Source organism: Rhinatrema bivittatum, unplaced genomic scaffold, assembly GCF_901001135.1.
Source record: "Rhinatrema bivittatum unplaced genomic scaffold, aRhiBiv1.1, whole genome shotgun sequence".
NCBI classification, from domain to species: Eukaryota; Metazoa; Chordata; class Amphibia; order Gymnophiona; family Rhinatrematidae; genus Rhinatrema; species Rhinatrema bivittatum.
In genome coordinates, this window is record NW_021820795.1 from 21,426 (window position 1) to 43,004 (window position 21,579).

A 21,579-nucleotide genomic window follows, 5' to 3' on the forward strand; every position below is an offset into this window, starting at 1 on the left:
GTACCCATAGTCGGGGATTATTTGCAGGTTCTGGGTTCCATGGCATCCACGTTGTATTTGATTCCATGGGCCTTTGCTCACATGCAACCCTTGTAGAAAGTACTCTTGTCCAGATGGAATCCATTGTCAGAACAGTATCAGCTGCCTTTACCGCTATAGGGGGAATCCAGGTCCAGTCTCTCGTGGTGGCTGTGGCACAACCTGGAGAAGGGAATTAATCTGGAGTGTCCGGACTGGGTAATGGTGACTACGGATGCCAACTTCCAGGGTTGGGGAGTGGTCTGTCAGGGGTGGTCGACTCTGGGTGCTGGTGGAGACAGCCTGGTCAATCAATTGCCTAGAGACAGTTCGCAGAGCCCTGGAAGCATTCCTGCCTTGGATCAAGTGTCGGAGGATGAGTCTTTTCGACAAGGCATAGACTGTAGCATACATCAGTCGTCAAGGAGGGACGAGGAGTCATGCGGTGGCCCTGAGGCTCAACGTCTTTACGTGGGCTGAACGTTTCCTAGAGGTAATAGCAGCTTCTCACGTCGCAGGAGCAGACAACGTGAAAGCAGACTTCCTCAGCATACGGCAGTTGGATACAGGGGAATGGGAGTTGTCCCCGGAAGCCTGGGCTCTCATTTGCAACAGAAGGGGCTTCCCCCAAGTGGACCTCATGGCCACGCAGGGCAATGCCAAAACGACCTGATTCCTTAGTCGCAGATGAGAAGTCGGAGGGAATAGATGCGCTGATGTGCCCGTGAGCGAAAGGAGTTCTACCATACGTGTTTCCTCCCTGGATCCTTGTCAGACGTGTCTTGCGGCTCATAGAGATGCATCCTGGGAGGGTGGTTCTGGTGGTGCCGGAGTGGCCGTACCAGCTGTGGTTCGCGGTGGACAGGCCTCTCAGATTGGCCCATCTCCCAGGAGTTCTTTGTCAAGGACCCATATTCTCGGATTGGGAGGCTCGCTTTTGAGATGCAGCAAAGGCACTTAAAAGGATATTCAGAGTTCTTTTCACTCTGCTCTGGGCTAGAAGGTCTTCTACTTCTCTAGCGTATGTTAAGCTCTGGAGGGTCTTTGAGTCTTGGTGTCTGGAGCAGCAGCTGGATCTGCTGACCATGGATATTCCTCACATTTTGTCCTTTTTGCAACAGGGGTTATCAGAAGGGTTAGCCTATAGCTCGCTCCATGTGCAGGTGGTGGCCTTGGGTTGCCTTAGGGGCCAAGATGCCTTGGCTTCTCACCATGATGATGTTAGTTTTCTGAGAGGCATTAAGCATTTGCGTCTGCCAGTGCATAAGATTTGCCCTGATTGGAATCTTAATTTGGTTCTGAAAGTGCTTTGCGAGTCTCCATTTGAACCCTTGTGAGGAGCCTCACTAAAGGACTTGACCTTGAAGACTGTTTTTGGTGCCTGTTTGTTCAGCAAGATGGATTTCGGAACTTCAGACTTTGTCCTGCAGAGATACGTTCTTGCGTATTTCCAATCACGGGGTTACGCTGCATACGGTTGCTTCCTTCTTACCGAAAGTGATGTTCTTTTTTCATGTTAATCATTCGGTTGAGCTGCCGGCCTTTCTAGAGTGGTCTCTGGATTCGCCGGAGTCCAAAGATCTTCATCTTTTAGATGTGCGTCAGGTTCTTTTGCGATATTTATTTATTTAGGTTTTTTATATACCGGCATTCATGATAAGATCACATCATGCCGGTTTACATTTGAACAAGGAGTGCAGGATAACAAAACTAAAACTAGTGCATAGGAAATGAAGTTACAATGAACAAGGGTAATGGAACTAGGAGAAGAGAGAAAGACATGAGTAAGTTAACATCATAATAAATTATTTACAGAGTCAGAGTGGATGCATTCTTTGAGTAGTTGAGGTGAGATTTAGGAGTGTTCTGGGAAGGCTTGTTTAAATAGCCAGGTTTTAAGTCTTTTTTGGAATGTAGGGAGGCAAGGTTCATGGTGAAGATTCGTGGGGATGGAGTTCCAGAGAGATGGTCCAACTGTCGAAAAGGCCCGTTCTTCAGGGTTATATGTCGCGTGAATTTCGTATTGGGTACCTGGAGGGATCCTCTGTATGCTTCTCTGGTCGGTCTTTTGGAGTTATGTTGGCTGAGAGGGTGTTGAAGGTCAAGTGATGTAAGGTGGTGGATGGTTTTGTATATGATGGTGATGGACTTATAGATGATTCTGAAATGGATGGGGAGCCAATGAAGATTTTTTAGTATGGGGGAGATGTGGTCTCTTCTTCTGGTGTTGGTAAGGATTCTTGCCGCCGCATTTTGGACCATCTGTAGCGGTTTAGTGTACGACGAAGGGAGACCTAGTAGGATAGCGTTACAGTAATCTAATTTTGCAAAGATAATTGCTTGAAGAATTGTTCTAAAGTCATGGAAATGGAAAAGCGTTTTTATCCTTTTCAGCACTTGGAGTTTGTGGAAGCAGTCCTTGGTAGTGCGGTTGACAAATGCTTTCATGTTCATCTTGTTATCAATTAAAGCTCCTAGGTCTCTGACTTGGGAGGAGAGTGAGTTGCTTGGGGGGGTGTTGGTGTTGGCGTTGTGGTTGATTTCTGGAGAGATTAGCATGAGTTCCGTTTTGGTGGTGTTTAGGACAAGGTTTAGGCTGGCAAGCAGGTCATTAATTTTTACGAGGCAGGATTCCCAATATTAGAGAGTTTTGCCCAGTGTTTCTTTAAGATATCTTAAAGTCACTAACAATATCTTAAGGTCACTAACAATTTACGGCGATTGGACCTTCTCTGTGTTTGGTGGGGCAAAAAAAGGAATCAAAGCTTCTAAAGCCACGATTTCTCGTTGGCTAAAATAGACCATTTGTTCGACTTATACAGGGTAGCCCATGGGAAAAGTAGCCTGCCCTGTGTGGCACTGGTATTGGAGGTGGGCTACTTTTTCCATGGGCCACCCTGTATTTGTAAAGGTCGAGTAACTCCGCTACTTCCGGGCGGAGTGTCAGTTGGTTTCGCCTCAGGAGGTATGCAGAGCCATGACGTGGTCTTTGCTCCATGCTTTTACCAGACATTACCGTTTGGATGTTCGGGCGCAGGAAGATGCCACATTTGGTGTAAGTGTATTGTGTGCAGGGTTTTTGGCTTCCCACCCAGTGTAGGAGTGCTTGGGTACATCACACTTGTCTGACCAGGAAAGGAAAATTGGTTCTTACCTGCTACTTTTCGTTCCTGTAATACCACAGATCAGTCCAGAGACCCATCCCCTAGTTGCTGAAAGACCAAATTTTGTGTTTGGATTCTCAGATTGTATCCACAAATTGTAAATGGGTTGAGCGGTTGTCGTTCCTTACAGGGAAGTGAGGGCTCCAGTTATGGGGGGCTCCAACCCTGAGTAAACTGTTCACCCTAGTTTTGGGGGTTCAGTTTTCTCTGCTCATTGTCTTGGGTACAGGTCAATACTGAGTGATTTGCAGGTGTGCTCGGATATGTAGCAAAAGTTTTGTTCTCTGCCTCCATGTGTAGGGATACAAAACCCACTTGTCTGGACTGATCTGTGGGTATTACAGGAATGAAAATTAGCAGGAAAGAACCAATTTTCCTTTATACATACTTTGACAAATAACTTCCGAAAAACCTTTTGGTTTAAAGCCAACCTGAGATCAGTGGTTGTGGAGAGATTCAGACTAGTCTGTTTTACCTACTTTCCATTCCCTGTACGTACCTGGATCAGTCCAGACAGTGGGTTATGTCCCCAATCCAGCAGATGGAGTCAGCACAAGCTTTGAGGGGGCGTATCCATATATGCTACTACCCCCTCTGCAGGAGTTCAGTATCTTCTGACTCCAGCAGATGCGAGTAGGGGATTCAGGCTCCCCTTCATCCCTTGCTATTTCATTTTCTTTTAGTTACCTGACTTCTTGCTGGTTTGCTTGTTTGTCTTGTGGATCAAGTTTGTTTTAAGTTAAAAAAAAAAAAAAAAAAAAAAAAAGGTTAGAAGTAGGGTCAGGATCCTCTCAATTTCTGGGGAGTGACTTTGCTTCTCTGTCTTTGCTCTGGGCTGTCTCTTTCCTGTTGGAACAGGGGTAAGTTGTTTTTGTTCTTTTTTTTCCCTTGCAGCTCAGCCCCGGTGCCCGCGAAAGCCGGTGGTGCCGGCCTCTTCGCGTCTCTCCTTTAGCCCGCGGCCATTTTGCAGCTCCTTGGGGGCTGCTGTGGAGATCAGAAAAGGACGTCTGGGGCGGGTTGTGTGGCCGGGAAGGCCCCCCCGCGGCACCTTCTCCTCGTGGTGCCGGCCTCTTCGCGTCTCTCCTTTAGCCCGCGGCCATTTTGCAGCTCCTCGGGGGCTGCTGTGGAGATTAGAAAAGGACGTCTGGGGCGGGTTGTGTGGCCGGGAAGGCCCCCCCCGCGGCACCTTCTCCTCGTTTCTGACTTCGGGCAGTGCGGGCCGGCCGGGCCCCCCCCCGCATCGGCGCTTCCTTGCGCGTGGCCCCCCCGAGGCTTCTCCCGATTTTTGGCACTGTTTTTTGTTTTGTTTTGGTCTGTGCTCCGGCAGCGTTTTTCAATGCCGTGGCCAGCACGCTGTGCAGCCTGCGGCGAACCGGGGTCCCGGATCTCTCGGGAGGGCATCTGTACACGATGCCTCCCCGGGGGGGGGAAGGGCCCTCACAGGTCTTTCAGGATTTTTCATTTTTTGCCCGGGCGACGGGGGCCGGCCACTCCGCCGTTTTTGGCAGGAACGGCGGCCATGTTGCACTCAGAGCGCCCGGAGGCGCAGATCACAAGGGAGGACGGATCCCTAGCGGGTTTTTCCTGCGGAGGGGCTCCCCCTCTTCTGGTGCAGGAACAAGGCACCCATAGCCAGGTCACCGGTAACGCGCCGTCCACTGATCCTCCCCCGAGCAGGCCGGGGTTTTCCCCGGAGTTTATCCTGCTCATGCTTACTGCTTAGCTCCAGGAGTTGGAGGCGCCTGCGGGACCACCTCCTCCCAAAATTCCACGGATGTCGCCCTCGACGCCAGCCCCCCCCGACCCGTCGGGCGCGGGGGCCCCCCACCCTTCTACCAGGGGCCGACCTGTGCCCGCGCCAGTGGGAGCGGGACCAAGCTCCGCTGAACTGGGCCACGACCCCCCGGACGGGGGACAGGGAGACGGCACGCAGGAGGGGGATGATCCTCGTACCCTGCGCCCCTTCCAGAGGGAAGAGCTGGACGACCTCATCCCGCAGATCATCCAGGAGTTGGATCTGGAACCACCACCAGACCCGCCAGCCCCAGTTGCCCCCGCTGTCGTCACTTCGTCGAAGGAGGGAGACCCAGTCCTCGCGACCCTCCGACCAAGGGCTCGGCCTTTTCCCATTCATGATTCGTTTTTACAACTCCTCACCAGGGAATGGGACGCCCCGGAGGCATCCCTGAAAGTCAGCCGGGCCATGGGACAGCTGTATCCGTTACCCGAGGATTTCCTGGACCTCATCAAGGTGCCAAGGGTAGACTCCGCAGTGTCGGCGGTTACGAAGCGGACGACCATTCCGGTGACGGGTGGGGCAGCGTTGCGAGACACCCAGGATCGTAAGTTGGCAGTTTTCCTCAAGCGGGTCTTCGAGGTCTCCGCACTAGGGATGAGGGCAGCCATGTGCAGCTCGCTAGCCCAGCGGGCTAGCCTCCTCTGGGTACAACAACTCCTCACCTCTCAGGACCCGCCGGTCGCCGAGGCCGCCCGAGCTGATCGCCTGGAAGCCGCAGTGGCGTATGGGTCAGACGCCTCTTAGGACCTCTTTCGGGTTCTCGCTCGCTCCATGGTTTCGGTGGTGGCGGCACGGCATCTTTGGTGGCTTCGCAACTGGGCGGCTGATACTTCCTCCAAGTCCAGCCTAGGCTCTCTTCCATTCAGGGGTAAGTTCCTCTTCGGTGAGGACATGGATCAGATCATCAAGTTCCTGGGAGAGAACGCAGTTCATCGACTGCCAGAAGATAGGTACCGCACGACCAGAGCATTTTCCTCCTCCCGGACCAGATCCAGAGCGCAACGGCGCTACAGGGGCTACAGGCAACCGGCCTCCCGGCCATCCGCTCCACGGTCTCCGCCCTGGTCGTGCTCCTTTCGCGGGCGCCGCCCCGCGCGCGCTTCCTCCGGACCCGGGAATCCCTCTCCCAAGTCTTCGCAATGATGCCAGTCTCGCCCACTCCCCGGCCCCCAGGATCGGGGGCCGGCTAAGGTATCTCTACGCGGAGTGGGCGCGGATCACTTCAGGCCAGTGGGTCCTGGACACTATTAAACACGGCTACGCATTGGAATTTGTCCGCCCTCCGCAGGGAAGGTTCATCTTCTCCCCCTGCGGTTCGGTCGACAAGAGAAGAGTGGTTCAGGGGACTCTGGACAGGCTTCGGAAGATCGACGCCATCGCGCCCGTGCCCTCCGGAGAGGTGGGCTCAGGCCACTATTCCATCTACTTCGTCGTTCCAAAGAAGGACGGATCCTTCCGACCCATCCTGGACCTCAAGGAAATCAACAAATCACTACGAGTGGTTCGGTTCCACATGGAAACATTGTGATCTGTGATCGCGGCGGTGCATCGCGGAGAGTTCCTCGCCTCCCTGGTTCTGACGGAGGCCTATCTGCATATCCCCATTCGTCCGGACTGTCACCGGCTTCTTCGTTTCAAGATTCTGGGCCAACATTTTCAGTACACAGCCCTCCCGTTTGGGTTGGCGACGGCGCCGCGCACCTTCGTCAAGATTATGGTGGTGGTGGCGGCAGCCCTGCGGCGGGAGGCCATCCTGGTCCATCCTTCTCTGGACGATTGGCTTATCCGGGCGAAGTCCCTCAATCATGGCCGCGCAGCGGTAGCCAGGGTGATACAGTTCCTGCGTTCCCTGGGATGGGTGGTGAGCTTCGCCAAGCGCTCGCTCGTGCCTTCACAGCGCTTGGACTTCTTGGGGGCGACCTTCGGATGGGTTCCACCATCGACCTGGTCCCTTGGGCGTTTGCGCATCTCAGACCATTGCAGTGGGTGCTGCTCTCCCGTTGGAAGCCTCTCTCGCAAGGCTACCAGATGGTGCTCCCGCAGCCGGCCAGGGACAGTTTGGCCTGGTGGTTGGATCCTTCGCACCTGGCCCGGGGGATGTCTCTCGATGTTCCCGATTGGGTGGTGGTGACCACCGACGCCAGTCTGAAGGGTTGGGGAGCAGTGTGCGATCGCAGCGCCACGCAGGGGACGTGGTCAGCGGAGGAGGCGCAGTGGTCAATCGACCGTCTGGGATCCAGAGCGGTCCGGCTGGCTCTGCGACATTTTCTACCGCTTCTTCAGAACCGGGAGGTCAGAATCCTATCGGACAACACTACCACCGTGGCCTACATCAACCGACAAGGAGGCACGCGCAGCCCGCAGGTCGCGCTAGAGGCGGCGCTGCTGATGCAATGGGCGGAGCGTCATCTTGTCCGGCTAGCGGCCTCGCACGTCGCCGGGGTGGACAACGTCCAGGCGGACTTCCTCAGTCGTCAACTACTGGACCCAGGAGAGTGGTCCCTCTCCGACAAAGCGATGCAACTTCTCCTCCATCGGTGGGGGGTTCCCCACTTGGATCTGATGGCGTCCGCTCTCAACGCCAAGGCTCCACTCTTCTTCAGTCGTCGGAGTGAGCGAGGCGCGGAGGGAGTGGATGCCCTGGTCCTCCCGGGGCCGCCGCACCTTCTGCTCTACGCTTTTCCACCGTGGCCTCTGGTGGGCAGGATGCTCCGCAGAATAGAGAGCCATCAGGGGACCGTGATTTTCGTCGACCCAGAATGGCCCAGGCGACCTTGGTTTGCGGACCTACTACAGCTGGTGATCGACAGGCCAATCAGGCTGGGGCACCTCCCCCAGCTCCTACGTCAGGGCCCGGTATTTTTCGAGCAGGCAGAACTCTTCTGTCTTGCGGCCTGGCCTTTGAGAGGCGCCAGCGCCGGGACTACCAGGAGGCGGAAGTGTCAACGCTGTTGCGCTTGCGAAACACGTCGACGTCGGTGGCCTATGTTCGCGTCTGGAAGGTGTTTGAGTCGTGGTGTTCCAGCCAGAACACGGGACCCACTACGGCTTCTGTTCCTCAGATCCTTCAATTCCTACAGGCGGGAGTGGACAAGGGACTCGTCTATACTTCCCTACGGGTTCAGGTGCCCGCCCTTGGTTCGCCTTTGCGCGATGGGGGCTCTCTGCTACAGCACCCGGACATTCTGCGGCGCTTCGCTCCCTGTCGGGACCACTGTTCGAGCCACGGCGGAGTGCAACGCTTAAGGATCTCACCCTTACGACAGTGTTTCTGGTGGCAATCTGTTCCGCTCGACGCATACCGGAACTGCAGGCTCTTTCGTGCAGAGAGCCTTATCTACGTTTCTCCGACTCTGGAGTTTCGATCCGCACCGTTCCATCATGTCTCACGAAGGTGGTGTCTGTGTTCCAGGTGAATCAGACGGTGGAACTGCCGCCCTTCTTTTCTTCTGAGCCGAAGTCTCTACGGCTCTTGGATGTCAAGCGCACTCTGCGTATTTATCTGGAGGCTACGAATGATTTCCGGGCGTCTGACCATCTCTTCGTGCTTTGGTCCGGCCCTACGAAGGGGTCCCAGGCCTCGAAGACGACCATTGCCAGATGGCTGTAGGCTGGCATTGCAGCTTCCTCTATTGGGGTGGGGCGGACTCCCCCACCCGACATGGTTGCGCACTCTACACGTTCTCCGGAGGCCTCCTGAGCGGGGGCTCGCTCGGTCTCTTCTCAAGAGATCTGTGGAGCAGCCGCCTGGAAGTCGTTACATATGTTCTCAAGGCACTATCTCGCCTCTACAGTCTCTGGTCATTTTGGCGAGCAGGTTCTCCGAGCAGGCCTCGCAGGACCCCACCCGATTTGGGGAAGCTTGGGTACATCCCACTGTCTGGACTGATCCAGGTACGTACAGGGAAAAGAAAATTATTACTTACCTGCTAATTTTCGTTCCTGTAGTACCATGGATCAGTCCAGACGCCCACTGCGTTTGGGTTCTTGCTCCTGCTCGGCTCTGCGCTGCTTCTTGCTCGCAGTGTTCTGTGTCTTCACAGTTGTTTCTTTTCGCTGTTTTTCACAGCTCCCTACAAGTTGGTAGGATGTTTGCAGTTACTTGTTGCGATTACAATTGTTTTCATTCTCCGTTTCTACAAACTTGATCCTTGGGGGTTTCTACTCGGGCTTTGATATACTCGATACTGAACTCCTGCAGAGGGGGTAGTAGCATATATGGATACGCCCCCTCAAAGCTTGTGCTGACTCCATCTGCTGGATTGGGGACATAACCCACTGTCTGGACTGATCCATGGTACTACAGGAACGAAAATTAGCAGGTAAGTAATAATTTTCTTTTTCTCTCACTGAATTAGCAGTTAAATTATGATGATAACGACCAGAGAGGGATGGGCAAAACTCCTCTTCTTCTGGCCACTCTCAGCAAATATTTCGAGGAGTGAGATTTCCTGCCACTTTGACAGATGTATATGGGGTGAATGATACTTCTCTGTCCTCTTGCATCATGTAAAAGAGGAAGATGGATTCAAATACAGGAGAGGTGGAAGGAGAGCTCTGAGCTGACTGTCCTTGGATTATTTCCCACAGGTTAAACAGTCAGAGTTTGAACTACAGCAGGAGCACAGAAAGCAGCTCGTGAAGGAGATAGCAACAGTGAAGCTGGAGCTGCAGCAGCTGAACCAGCAGATAAAGCTGGCAGAGCGGGAAGTTACAGCTAATGGTGAGAGCGCACCACCTATAGCTGGATCTCCAGTGTGTCAGGTTACTTTTGACAGTGGATGAACAACTGACTTTTCAGATAAGAGGACAGAGCATGAGGTTATAGCTAATGGTAATATCTGGATTTCCAAATAAAAGATTGGAGCATAGCCATAATATGGTAGTGTGAGGCATGCACCATCACTGTGTGTAACCATTGTGTGGGGTGGGGAAGGTTTGCAATCTCATTAAATATATTGAATTTATTGAATTTATTTAACATGTTTTGTATACTGTATATTTGGTTTTGCCATCATAACGGTTTACAGGGCAGGAAAATTAGGAGAGTAACAATAGAGTTTTAACAAAGAATTTCAACGATAAAGTTGAGTAACATTGGGGATTAAAGAGGGTACGTTTTTTATATAGGTAAAGTTCTTAGATGTCTATTGTAGAGTTCCATCGAGGGTTGATCGGGCGGTGTTTCTGTTTTTTCTTTTGAGTTGTCTGGTTGGGAGTTTGATGGTGTTGGTGGTTAAGATCATCTGAGAAGGCTCTGGTAATGTTGAAAAAGGAGAGGGGATGCATTTTTTAAGCTGCAGTAGGCACAAAAATGTTTAATTGTGGGATTACAGCTACTGGGAAAAGTACATTTGTTACTAATACCTATTCTATGTTACAGGTACGTACCCAGATCAGTCCAGGCTCCTGGGTTTTGCCTTTCTTCCAGCAGATGGAGACAGAAATTTTTACAGCCACCTGTAGTCCTCAGTATTTTTCTATTTATTTATTTATTTAAAGGTTTTTTATATACCGCGGAATGTTTCAAACATCACCTCGGTTTACAATGAACAATAATTTAGCAACAGGCTTTACAATCAATTCAGGCTGAACGAGCATATATCAATAAACCAGGCAAAGAGTAAACATATAGTACAATTGGTTCCCATCTAATCTCCTGGGAGAAACTATGTATAATTACAAACTATATATGATTAGGTGCATTATGTACAAATATTAATATACAATCTATGTATAATTAGGTACGTTCAGGGAGAGGAAGAGGCAGATAGAGGTGAATAGGGGTGGGGGGGAGAGGGTGGCTATTTGAGGTTGGATGGCTCTTTGAGGGGAAGGAGAAGGAGGCTGATTGGGTAGGAGGACATTATGTATAGGCTTCTCTGAAGAGCCAAGTTTTTAAGTTTTGTTTGAATTTCTTGTGACAAGGCTCCAGGCGCAGGTCTACGGGCATTTTATTCCAGAGGTTGGTTCCTGCTATGGTAAATGAACATTCTCTTGTGGAAACATGTTTAATTTGTTTGAGAGCGGGAGTCTTGAGTTTGGCTTGGTGTATTGTTCTTGTAGGTCTATTAGATTTGTGGAATGTAAAATGGTCAGAGAACCATTGCATTTCTTGGTTGTGGATGGATTTGTGTATGAGGGTAAGGATTTTGTATGTAATTCTCGATGCTATTGATAGCCAGTGAAGGAATTGGAGTACCGGTGTTATATGATCATGGCGATGCGCATTGGTGAGTATTCGGGCGGCTGTGTTTTGTAGCATTTGTAAAGGCTGTAATGAGTTTTTTGGCAGTCCAAGTAGGATGGAATTACAGTAGTCCAGTTTTGACAATATTGTAGCTTGTAAAACTGTTAGGAAATCGTGCGGGTGTAGGAGAGATTTGATTCTTTTCAGAGTGTGGAGTTTAAAGAAGCCGTTTTTTTACAGTGGCTGCAATGAATTTTTTTACGGAGAAATGGTTGTCTATGATAACGCCGAGGCTGCGGACTTGCTGTAAGGCGAGGGGGCCAGCTTGTGAATAATTGGTAGGATTGATAGGGATGTTGCTTTGTGAAGAGATGATGAGAAGTTCGTTTTGCTGGTATTGATTGCTAGAAAGTTTTCGGTGAGTAGATTCTTTATTTCTTCAAGGGCAGATTTTCAGAGCATTGGGTAGAGAGTCCTTAATGGGGATGAGGATCTGTACATCATCTGCATATATGAAGTGCGGGAATCCAAGTTTCATCAAGAGTCGACATAGTGGGATAAGGTAGATATTAAACAGTGTTGATGAGAGAGAGGATCCTTGAGGTACTCCTTGTTGTAGTTTTCTGGGTTTGGATTCGTGTCGGCCAATTTTAACACTGTATTTTCTCTCATTAAGATAGGAATGAAGCCGGCAAAGAGCAGATCCAGAGATTCCGATTTGAGATAGGCGGGTGATCAGGGTATTGTGATTGACAGTGTCAAATGCAGCTGATATGTCAAGCAGAGCAAGGATGTAAGTGACCCGTGTCTAGTGTTTTTAGTATTAAATCTGATAGAGACAGGAGCAGGGTTTCGGTACTATGGTTCTTGGGGAATCCATACTGGGACGGAAGTAGTAGTTGATGTTCATTTAGAAATTCTGTGAGTTGCTTATTTATGATTTTCTCCATTATTTTAGAAAGGAAAGGAAGGTTCGAAACTGGTCGGTAGTTGGATGGTTCAGTAGGGTCCAAGTCCGCTTTTTTGAGGGTCGGTTTTATTATGGCATGCTTGAGTTGCGTGGGTACCAGGCCAGTGGTGATAGATTTGTTGAGAATCTTGGAAATGGGTTTGGCAATCCTTGCTGGAGAAGAAAGGAGTGTTTTTGTGGGTATGATATCAAAGGGGTGCATCGCTGGTTTAATCTTTTTGAGGATAGCTTCTATTTCTAGAGGGGTAATGGTTTCAAAGTTTTTGTAAGGGTGACCAAGGGTGGTATAGTTGTATTGGGGTTATGTATGTGTGCGTTAAGAGAGGGTGTAGTGATGCGTGTTTTGGTAGTAGGTGAATTGACAATAAGGGGGGAGGAGGTAAAGCGTGCCATGATGTTATTTATTTTGTCATGAAAGTAATCAGCTAGCTTCTCACACTTGTTTTCATCCTCATTATCTGAGTTAACGTTTGGAGGAGTAATTATGCTAGATACATATTGGAAAAGAGCACGTGGGTTGAATTGGTATTGATGAATCCTTGATGCGTAATAGTCTATCTCTATTTATTTAAAAATGTTTCTATACCGCTTTTCCAAACAAGGTTTAGTCAAAACGGTGTACAAAAGATACAAATCATAAAAATAAAATAACATAATTAAAAATTACACATCTTGTAATAAAATAAAAATACAATAAAACAAGTTCATAAATTATTAAATCCTAACAAAAGCAAGATAAGTGCCATCTTCTAATAGATGGAGGAGGTGCAAAACCTGCAGTTCTGAACCTCAAAAAAAAAAAAAAAGACTGAGAAAGTACGGAGAGTGGATAGAAGATTCCCCTTCTGGTGGGACCATCTCTCCTGGTTGTAGGGTCGAATGAGCAGGGGTTGGGGACCCTATATTGCTCTTGGTGACCTGTTGGGGGGTGAAAACTGTTGGTCCAGTTCCCTCCAGGATCCCAGGTAAGATTCGTTTGCCACTCTTCAGTTAAGCCTGCTTCTTTTTCTGTCTGTCCTTTTTCTTGCTTTCAGCCTGTTTGTGTTTTTTCCTTTTTTTTATAAAGTTAAAAAATAAAATAAAGAGGGTCAGAAAGGCAGGAGGCGATCATGTGGCTTTTTCTCTGTGCTTTGGGGGTGGGTTAGTTATTCTTTTTCGCTCTCCTGCTGGTTTTCTTCCCAGCCCGCATGGTCACCGCTGTAACTCTGAATGCCTCGGGATTTCCAATGCACCGTTTGCGGGTCTGCTTCCTCGTGCTTGTCGCAGGCAGGCCGCTATGTCCGATGCCTCACCGCTGGTGAGGGCACATCGGGGGGGGGGCCCTGCGACATCTCCCTAGCAGCACCAGTCTAGCGGATCAAAAGCTGCGCAGTGTGAGGCTGAAGTTCCGTTGCCACTGAGCATGGAAACGGGGGCCGTTTTGGGGATCCTCGCACAGAAATCGGCAGGGGAGGGGAATCTCCTACCCGGGCTTTTCCTGGCCGATTTAAGCCCCAAGGAGGCCTGTGGAGAGTCTGATGATCTGGATGAGGATCTGGAGTCTTTCCTCCCTTTTTCACCCGAGTTCGTGCTCTTGATGCGCAAAGCTATTTTAGCCCATGAATCCTCGGGGCGGCCCTTTCGCAAGCGCCAGGCTGCTGATCCCCCAAAGGGGAAGAGATCCAAGCTCTCACGGTCCCCAAGGATTTGGTGGATCCAGGGGCCTCCGAAGGCGGGGATTTTGGAGGGGGGTTTTCCTCCCAGAAATCTGAGGGGGAATTGCCTTCGGTGGTTGGTGCCTCAGACACTGATCCGGATTGGGGCCTGCAGGACCCGTCCGAGGAAGCAGTCTGTCCTGTCCATAGAGGGCGATGATCCCAAAATGCTTCGCCTTTTTCAGGAGGAGGAGGAGCTGGGTTCCTTGATCCCATATGTCCTGGCAGAGTTAGGCATAGTGGCACCCCATATGGATTCGGACCACGAGGAAGTGGACCCAGTCATGGCGGGCCTGCGGGATTCAGCCAAGAATTTTCCTTTTCATAAGTCAGTGCAGCAGTTGGTGGTCAGGAAATGAGATACTCCAGAGACTGACCTGAAGGTGAGCAGACCTATGGACAAACTGTATCCGCTGCTTGAGGACCCTTTGCAGTTGCTTCGGATTCCGATGGTGGATGCCTCCATTTCAGAGGTTACAAAGAAAACGACCATTCCGGTTGCTGTGGCCGCCACTCTGAAGGATGTGTAAGATAAGCTTGAGGTGCATCTTAAAAAGATTTTTGAGGTATCAGCACTGGGCATTTGGGCGGCTGTCTGCAGCAGTTTTATGCTTCGAGCATCTCTGCGGTGGGGTGCAGCAGTTACAAGAACGTGCGGATATGTCACCCACGGAGTCTCAGCAGGCAGAGCGTCTGGAAGCTGTGGTTGTGTATGGCGCTGATCCTTATATGACCTCATTCGTACTTTGTCTAGAACAATCGTGTCTGCAGTTTCCGCCAGGGGGCTTCTTTGGTCGCGGAACTGGTCTGCTGATATTTCCTCAAAGGCTCAGCTCTGAGTGTTGCCATTCAAGTGCAAGCTTCTTTTTGGCGAGGACTTGGATCAGCTGATATAGCTGTTGAGAGAGAATAAGGTTCACAAATTGCCAGAGGATAAGCCCAAAGGGTCTAAGGGATCCTTTCAGTCTTGCTTCCGGGGGCAAAGGTACTTCAGGCAGAATAGAGCTCTGGCCACTGGCCAGCGGCAGGCCTCAGGGAGGTCACAGTCCTGGAATCAGTCCTTTTAGTCCTGCAGACTGGGCAGGGATGGCTTCAGCCAGGGTTCTGGCGGGGCTAAACCCTCACAATGAAGCAAGGCTGGTCCACTCCTCCGTCCCAGTGGTCGTCTTATTTTTACAAGGAATGGGCCAAGATGACATTGGACCGGTGGGTTCTAAGCATGATAGAACAGTTACGCTTTAGAGTTTGCTCATCCGCTGCAAAGCCTTTTCATCATGTCTCCCTGCACCGCATTGGAAAAGAAGCGAATTGTGCTTCACACTCTCAATCGTCTGCGTCGGCTGGGGGCTATAGTTACTCCATTTATTTTGTGGTGCTCAAAAAGGACGGGACGTTCCACTCAGCTCTCAAAGTTCCTTGTTTTCTAATGGAAATTTTGTGTTCTGTCATCGCAGTGGTTCGAAGGAGAGAGTTTTTGGCATCCCTGGATCTGATGGAAGGGTATCTGCATATCTGAATCCGTCCGGACCATGAGAGGTATCTCTGGTTCATGGTCCTAGGAGAACATTTTCAATTTTGTGCCCTTCTGTTCGGCTTGGCGACAGCTCCCTGGACCTTTACCAAGGTGGTGGTGATGGCGGCGGCCTTCAGGAAGGAGGGCGTGCTTGTACACCCATACATGGACAACTGGTTGATTCAGGCAAAGTTTGCAAGACCTGTGCAGGCAAGCAATGGAGGTGGTTACGTGCCGTTGTTGGGTTGGATAGTGAACTTATGCAAGAACCAGTTTCTCCCTTTCCTAGTACTGGATTTTCTGGGGGCATGTTGTGATACACACGAGTGGGGAAGGTTTTTCTCATGGAGGAGCGTATGCTCAAGCTACAGTCCCAGGTATGGAGTCTCTTACAGGCCCGTGTGCCCAGAGTATGGAATTACTTACAGGTTCTCTGCTCCATGGCATCTACCTTGGAATTCGATCCCTGGGTTTTTGCTCATATGCGGCCTCTTCAACAGGCATTGCTATCCCACTGGGATCCAGTATTGGAGCAGTTTCATCTTCCCTTACTGATTCAGCAAGGTCCAGTCTGTCATTGTGGTCCTCTCGCCACCATTTCAGCCATGGGGTGGACTTGGAGGTTGCTCAGTGGATGGTGGTAACTGCCAATGCCAGCCTCTCCGGTTGGGGAGCAGTCTGCCAGTCCCAGTTTGTCCAAGGTCAATGGTCGTCGTCAAAGGTGTCGTGGTCCATCAATCGCCTTGAGTCGAGAGTGGTGCGGTTAGGCCTTCAGGCATTTTTACCTCTGTTGTACAACCATCCAGTCAGAATTCTGTCAGACAGTGCAACGATGGTAGCCAAATCAACCACCAAGGGAGGACCAAGAGTCTAGCAGTGGCTCAAAGTGAAGATGCTAATGTGTTGGGCGGAGCAGCATCTGTCTTTGGCAGCCTCCCACATTGTGGGGTCTGACAATGTGCAGGCCAACTTTCTCAGCCGGTGGAAGGTGGATCCTGGAGAATATCTCTCAGAAGAAGCAATGTGCCTCATTACCTGCAGATGGTGTGTTCCTTATATGGATCTAATGGTAACTCAGCGAAATGCCAAGGCTCCTCGATTCTTCAGTCGCAGGAGAGAGCGAGGAGCAGAAGAGGTCAATGCCCTGGTTCTTCCTTGGCCAAGTGACATTCTGATATACGTGTTTCTGCCATGGGCTCTGGTGGGCAAGATAGTGAGGACAATAGAGGTACACCCAGGAAGATTAATTCTGGTGGCTCCAGAGTGGCTTTGGAGACCTTGGTTCGCAGATTTGGTCAATCTGGCGTTGGACGGCCCTTTGAGACTGGGTCATCTTCCAAACCTATGTCAGGGACCAATATTTTTAGATCGAGCAGATCACTTTTGTCTAGAGGCTTGGCTTTTGAGAGGTGGCGATTAAGAAAGTAGGGATATCCTGAGGATGTCATTACTACTTTGGCAAGCTTGAAAGGCTTCCACTTCTCTGGCATATGTCAGTGTGGAGAATTTTCGAGTCTTGGTGCACTGATCAAAAGATTGATCTGTGGCGAGTATCGGTGGCATAGACCCTTGCTTTTCTGCAGAAAGCGTTAACAAAGGATTTGTCTTTCAGCTCCCTAAGAGTGCAGGTTTTAGCTCTGGGCTATTTTCGAGGCCAGGTTCATAGGAAGTCTCTGCATCCCATCCAGATGTGGTGCGTTTTCTCAGGGGCGAAGCATTTGCGGCTTTCTACTAGGTAGGTGTGTCCCTCTTGGAGTCTTAATTTGGTTCTCAAAGGCATGTGAGGGGTGCCTTTTGAGCCCCTTAAAAGGGTTACCTTAAAGGATCTCACTTTGAAGGTGGTTTTCTTGGTGGCTATTTGTTTGGCCAGAAGGGTGTCTGAACTTCAAGCCTTGTTCTGCAGGGAGCCTTTCTTACAGATCTTGGATTCGGGGTCTCCTTGAGGACGTTCCCATCTTTTCTACTTAAGGTGGTTTCGGCGTTCCACTTAAGTCAATCAGTGGAACTTCCGGCTTTTCCAAGCTGGAGCCTGGGACACCTCATGCTAAGGACCTAAGGTGTTTGGATGTTAGATGCACCTTGTAACGTTTCTTGGAGGTTACAAACAGTTGTAGATGATTGGATTACCTTTTTGTGCTGTGGAGTGGTGCAAAAAAGGGCCAGAAGGCTTCGAAAACCAGGATTGCACATTAGTTGGAGGCCATAGGTTCCACTTACATTTGTTGCGGTCATCCTGTCCCAGAGGGGTTAAGGGCTCATTCAGCCCAGTCCCAGGAGGCTGCCTGGGCAGAATGTCAGCTAGTGTCCCCGCAAGAGATTTGCAGGGCAGAAACTTGAACATCTTTGCATACCTTTGCCAGGCACTTTTGATTGGATGTTCAGGTGCTGGAAGCTGCTAGTTTAGGAGAGAGTGTCCTTTGAGTGGGACTCTCACAGTCCCACCCCGTTTAGGGAAGCTTTGGTACATCCCAGGAGTCTGGACTGATCCGGGTACGTACAGGGAAAGGAAAATAGGTTCTTACCTGCTAATTTTCATTCCTGTAGTACCACAGATCAGTCCAGAGTCCCGTTCAAGGGTGTGTGCGCTTTTGGAGAGTCCGCTTGATCTGTTTTTTGTCTGTTGTCCTCATTGAAGAATGGCACAGGTTTCTTTTTCTCTGTGAAGTTTTCAAGATCGTTTATGGTGTTATGTGGTTTTTCTCTCTACTCGTTCTAGAGTGGCTGATTCTAAAATTTCTTACGGGTGTTTTCCTGTATCAGCTTGGGTACATAGTAATACTGAGGGACTGCAGGTGCTACACCAGGTTATGTGCCTGTGACAGTAAAAATTTCTCTGTCTCCATCTGCTGGAAGGAAAGCAAAACCCAGGAGTCTAGACTGATCTGTGGTTCTACAAGAACAAAAATTAGCAAGTAAGAACCAGTTTTCCTTCCAGGGCTCCCGTTCTCCTGTGATTCTGTGGTCACAGAAAGAGCCACAAAATCTGGCCCTTGCAGCATAATAGGCCAGACCAATCATCTCAGGAGACTGGGACCACACTGGGTTGGATAAGTGACTACTGACTGGAAGCTCATTTGCACCTCCCTCCCATGGGCCATGTCCTCCACCTCTGCTGCCTGAGGCCCAGCTACTTCCTGTCCCACACAGTTAAAAGCAGCAGTCAGACCCACAAGGTGCCACAGCCCACTACCCTCCCGCTAGCCCGATCAGCACAGGATAGAGGAGGGAAGATCAGTGGGCTACAGAAGGGGCTTGGGTGATTGGGGGCATTAGTGTGAAAGACAAGCTGGAGATTGGTGGGGGGTGTGAAAGAGTGGCTGAGGGAATTCTGGGTGAAAGAGGCCTGGCTGATTCAGGGGGTGGGTGTGTGTATGCATGTGAAGGGGACCAGAGGACATGGGGGAGGTGTGAAAGCAGGAGGGCAAGCAGTGAGGGGGGGGGGGGGCTGGTGGGAACCAGGAAGGGAGGAGATGGTGTGCATGGGAAATGGGGTGGGAAAGGAGCTGGGGATGGGGAGCATGTGTAGGAGTTACTGGGGTATGTGTACACGTGAAAGATACTTGGGGGATGGGTGTGTAAATAGCTGAGGGGGGGGGGGGGTGTTGGTGTTGGCATTTGAGATGGGATGAGAGAGAGGGCACCTGGGATGGACAAAGAGAGAGAGGATTGGGGGTGGGGGGGAGAGATTGAATGCCTGAACGGGAAAGGGAGAGAATGAAAACCGGGGGTGGGGAGAATAAAGCCAGAGCTGGGGGAGGGACACTTTCCGTTCTGCTCTTCCTCCATCCCCTCCCTCTCTTCACTGTCCCATCTCCTATTTTTCATCCTCTTTCCCCTCTCGCCTCTTTGTCTCCTCCTTCCCACCCCTGAGATCTGCTCTTCCCCATGGCGATACCTGAGATTCCCCACACACAAATCTCCCAAAAGAACAGAATACGTTTTACAAACACAAAGCAAGGTTGGAAATCTTCGTGAGTTAGTATGGAGTTCTCTTCCTGAATCTCATTGGCCGGTTTTAAAAACATTTTGGGAATCTTTCAATCTGACAGAATAATCTTTTCCTTGTGGATAATTTTATTTAACACTTTGCTTATTCCTTTAAATATATTTCGTGTGAATATCAGCAGTTCCATTGTATGTTTGATATTTGATATTCCTCTGAAGAAAACCTTTTACCCCATTGAATACCACCTACTTCAACTCTCCATAATCCTACCTAGTTAAGCGAGTCCATGTATATTAGCCATCTGTACATGGTATCCCTCTTTTCTGCCTTTCTCTCCCCTCACTTCTTCAAACAAGCCTTTTCTCCCCCTCCTTTCCTTTTCCCACTTTCTCTCCCCGTTTTCCTCAATCTATACCTTTCTTTTCCCTTACTTATCCCCCTTTTCCCACCCTTCCTACCTTCTACCCCTTACCCTCTCCCCCCCCTCGCCCTACCCCCCGGCCTACCCTTCTTACAAACCTACACTCCTCGTTTTCCTTTAACATTATTTATTTTGTTGTATTTTGCTTTTGGTTTTTCTGTTTGTTGCTTCTCGTTTTAGTAACATCCTATTGTTTCAATGTCATACTGTTATATTGTTATATTGTTATACTGTATTTCCCAATTGAGTTCTATGTAAACCGGCATGATGTGTTTCACGAATGTCGGTAAATAAAAGTTTAATAAATAAATAAAAATAAATAAATTTCCGTATCTGAGGACTGGTCTGTCTGTCAGTATTTGCAATTTTTATGAATGTTTTATTGTTCCTCATGTCAATCTTTGTAGAATATGAGTAACAAATCCTTTTAAATAAATGTAACATTATTCAGTTTATGCAAATATGTAGCAGAACTGCAGTAGAACTTTTTTTTTTTTTTTTTTTATCTCTGGGTTGCTGCAAAAACCTAGGGAGTACAGTTATGGTGCTGAGGGCTCAGTGGAAGTGAAGGAATGCTAGAACTGGGGTTTGTTTTATGTTTTTTGGGGTTTTTCATGTATGGAGGTTGCCTGAAAGTCTCTTCCTCGTTGCAGAAGCCTTGGTGGAAGCAAGCTTTGAGAGGATGCAGGATGCCAGGCGAAGGACCCTGCTGCTGACGGCCTATTCCCAGAAGAAGGAGCAGGAGTGGGAGAAGCTTCGTGAGAGCAGCTCCCGGCTGAGGCATCGAGGGGAGCTGCTCCAGGAGATTAGCAGGTAGGAAGGAGCCAGTGGTGTGAGAGGCACAGACAAAGGGTCTGTGCAATAACGTTTAATGTGCACTCTAAAATAATAGGCCTAGATGTGCTCGCTAAGACGGCGCCTCAAGTCATTAATGTTGCAGGAAATGTGTGAGCCCTCGTATTGAAATGAGGAAGCATCGAATGAGGCTTTACTGGGCCCATGGTAAACAGCAGGGTATACTTTCCTCACTTGTTTTCCTTGGGCTCAGTAAAGTCCCGAAATTTTAAATCTCTCTCAGACACAGGTGCTACATTGTTACCAGGTCTACTGCTGCCTGTCCCCCAGCACTAATGGCAGGTTAGCTGGAGGGTTTTCCTCCTCACCCACCCACCCACAGCTCTCCCTCAGCACGAGGCCCGACCTCCCACTGCTCTTCATGGACAGGAAGGCTATTGGAGCATCTTTTGCCTAGGCCGCTGCTGAATGGCACCTCACCTTTTGGGAACAGCAGAAGCAGAATCTTCTAGGATGGTGAAGCTTCATTCCAGAAGGCTGGGCAGAGAGTTTGGGACTCGGTAGTTGGAGAGGGCTTTGGAGCGCTGTTGCTCTCCTGGGGGAAGGGGAGTTTAGGAGTGGCGGGGGTTATGCTGTCATTTTGGGAGGAAGAAGGAAACACACACTCTTGCATGTCGAGCTGATTAGCATAGGGGGTTTCCGGCACAGTATACTTTCTTGGGATAACTTGCTGAAATATTTTTAGCCTGAATTTTATTGATAAACCCCTTGAATAGGGGATTGAGATGGTTAGGTAACAGGGGAAGGAGTGTGCTTTATAAATGTTGGGTTACAGCACATCCAAGACTACGTGGGGTGGGAGATATAGTATGATGGGTACATTTAATGAGAATATTTTACATGTTTTTTCAGAAAAGCTAAGCAGGAGCTGATGCTGGGCACACAGGCTCCCGATTCCAGTCTCTCTGCTTTCTCTATCCTGGAGCCAGAAGTGCTGGTACGTAGCTTACCCTTTGGGACCTTCCTGCTAGATGTGGAATACCAATGGCGCTGTGTTTAAAAGTCCTTTC

General features: G+C 49.8%; 1 protein-coding gene across 2 annotated transcripts in view; it reads left to right on the forward strand.

Annotated features, from left to right (window-relative positions):
• LOC115082140 (HAUS augmin-like complex subunit 5) overlaps positions 1 to 21,579 on the forward strand; it is a 95,676-nt gene that overhangs the window by 13,098 nt on the left and 60,999 nt on the right. For both annotated transcript variants that reach the window (XM_029586398.1, XM_029586399.1), the window contains exons 5-7: positions 9,571 to 9,703; positions 20,368 to 20,527; positions 21,422 to 21,506. In XM_029586398.1, coding sequence (XP_029442258.1) covers positions 9,571 to 9,703; positions 20,368 to 20,527; positions 21,422 to 21,506 — 378 coding nt within the window. The remainder of the gene's footprint in view (positions 1 to 9,570; positions 9,704 to 20,367; positions 20,528 to 21,421; positions 21,507 to 21,579) is intronic.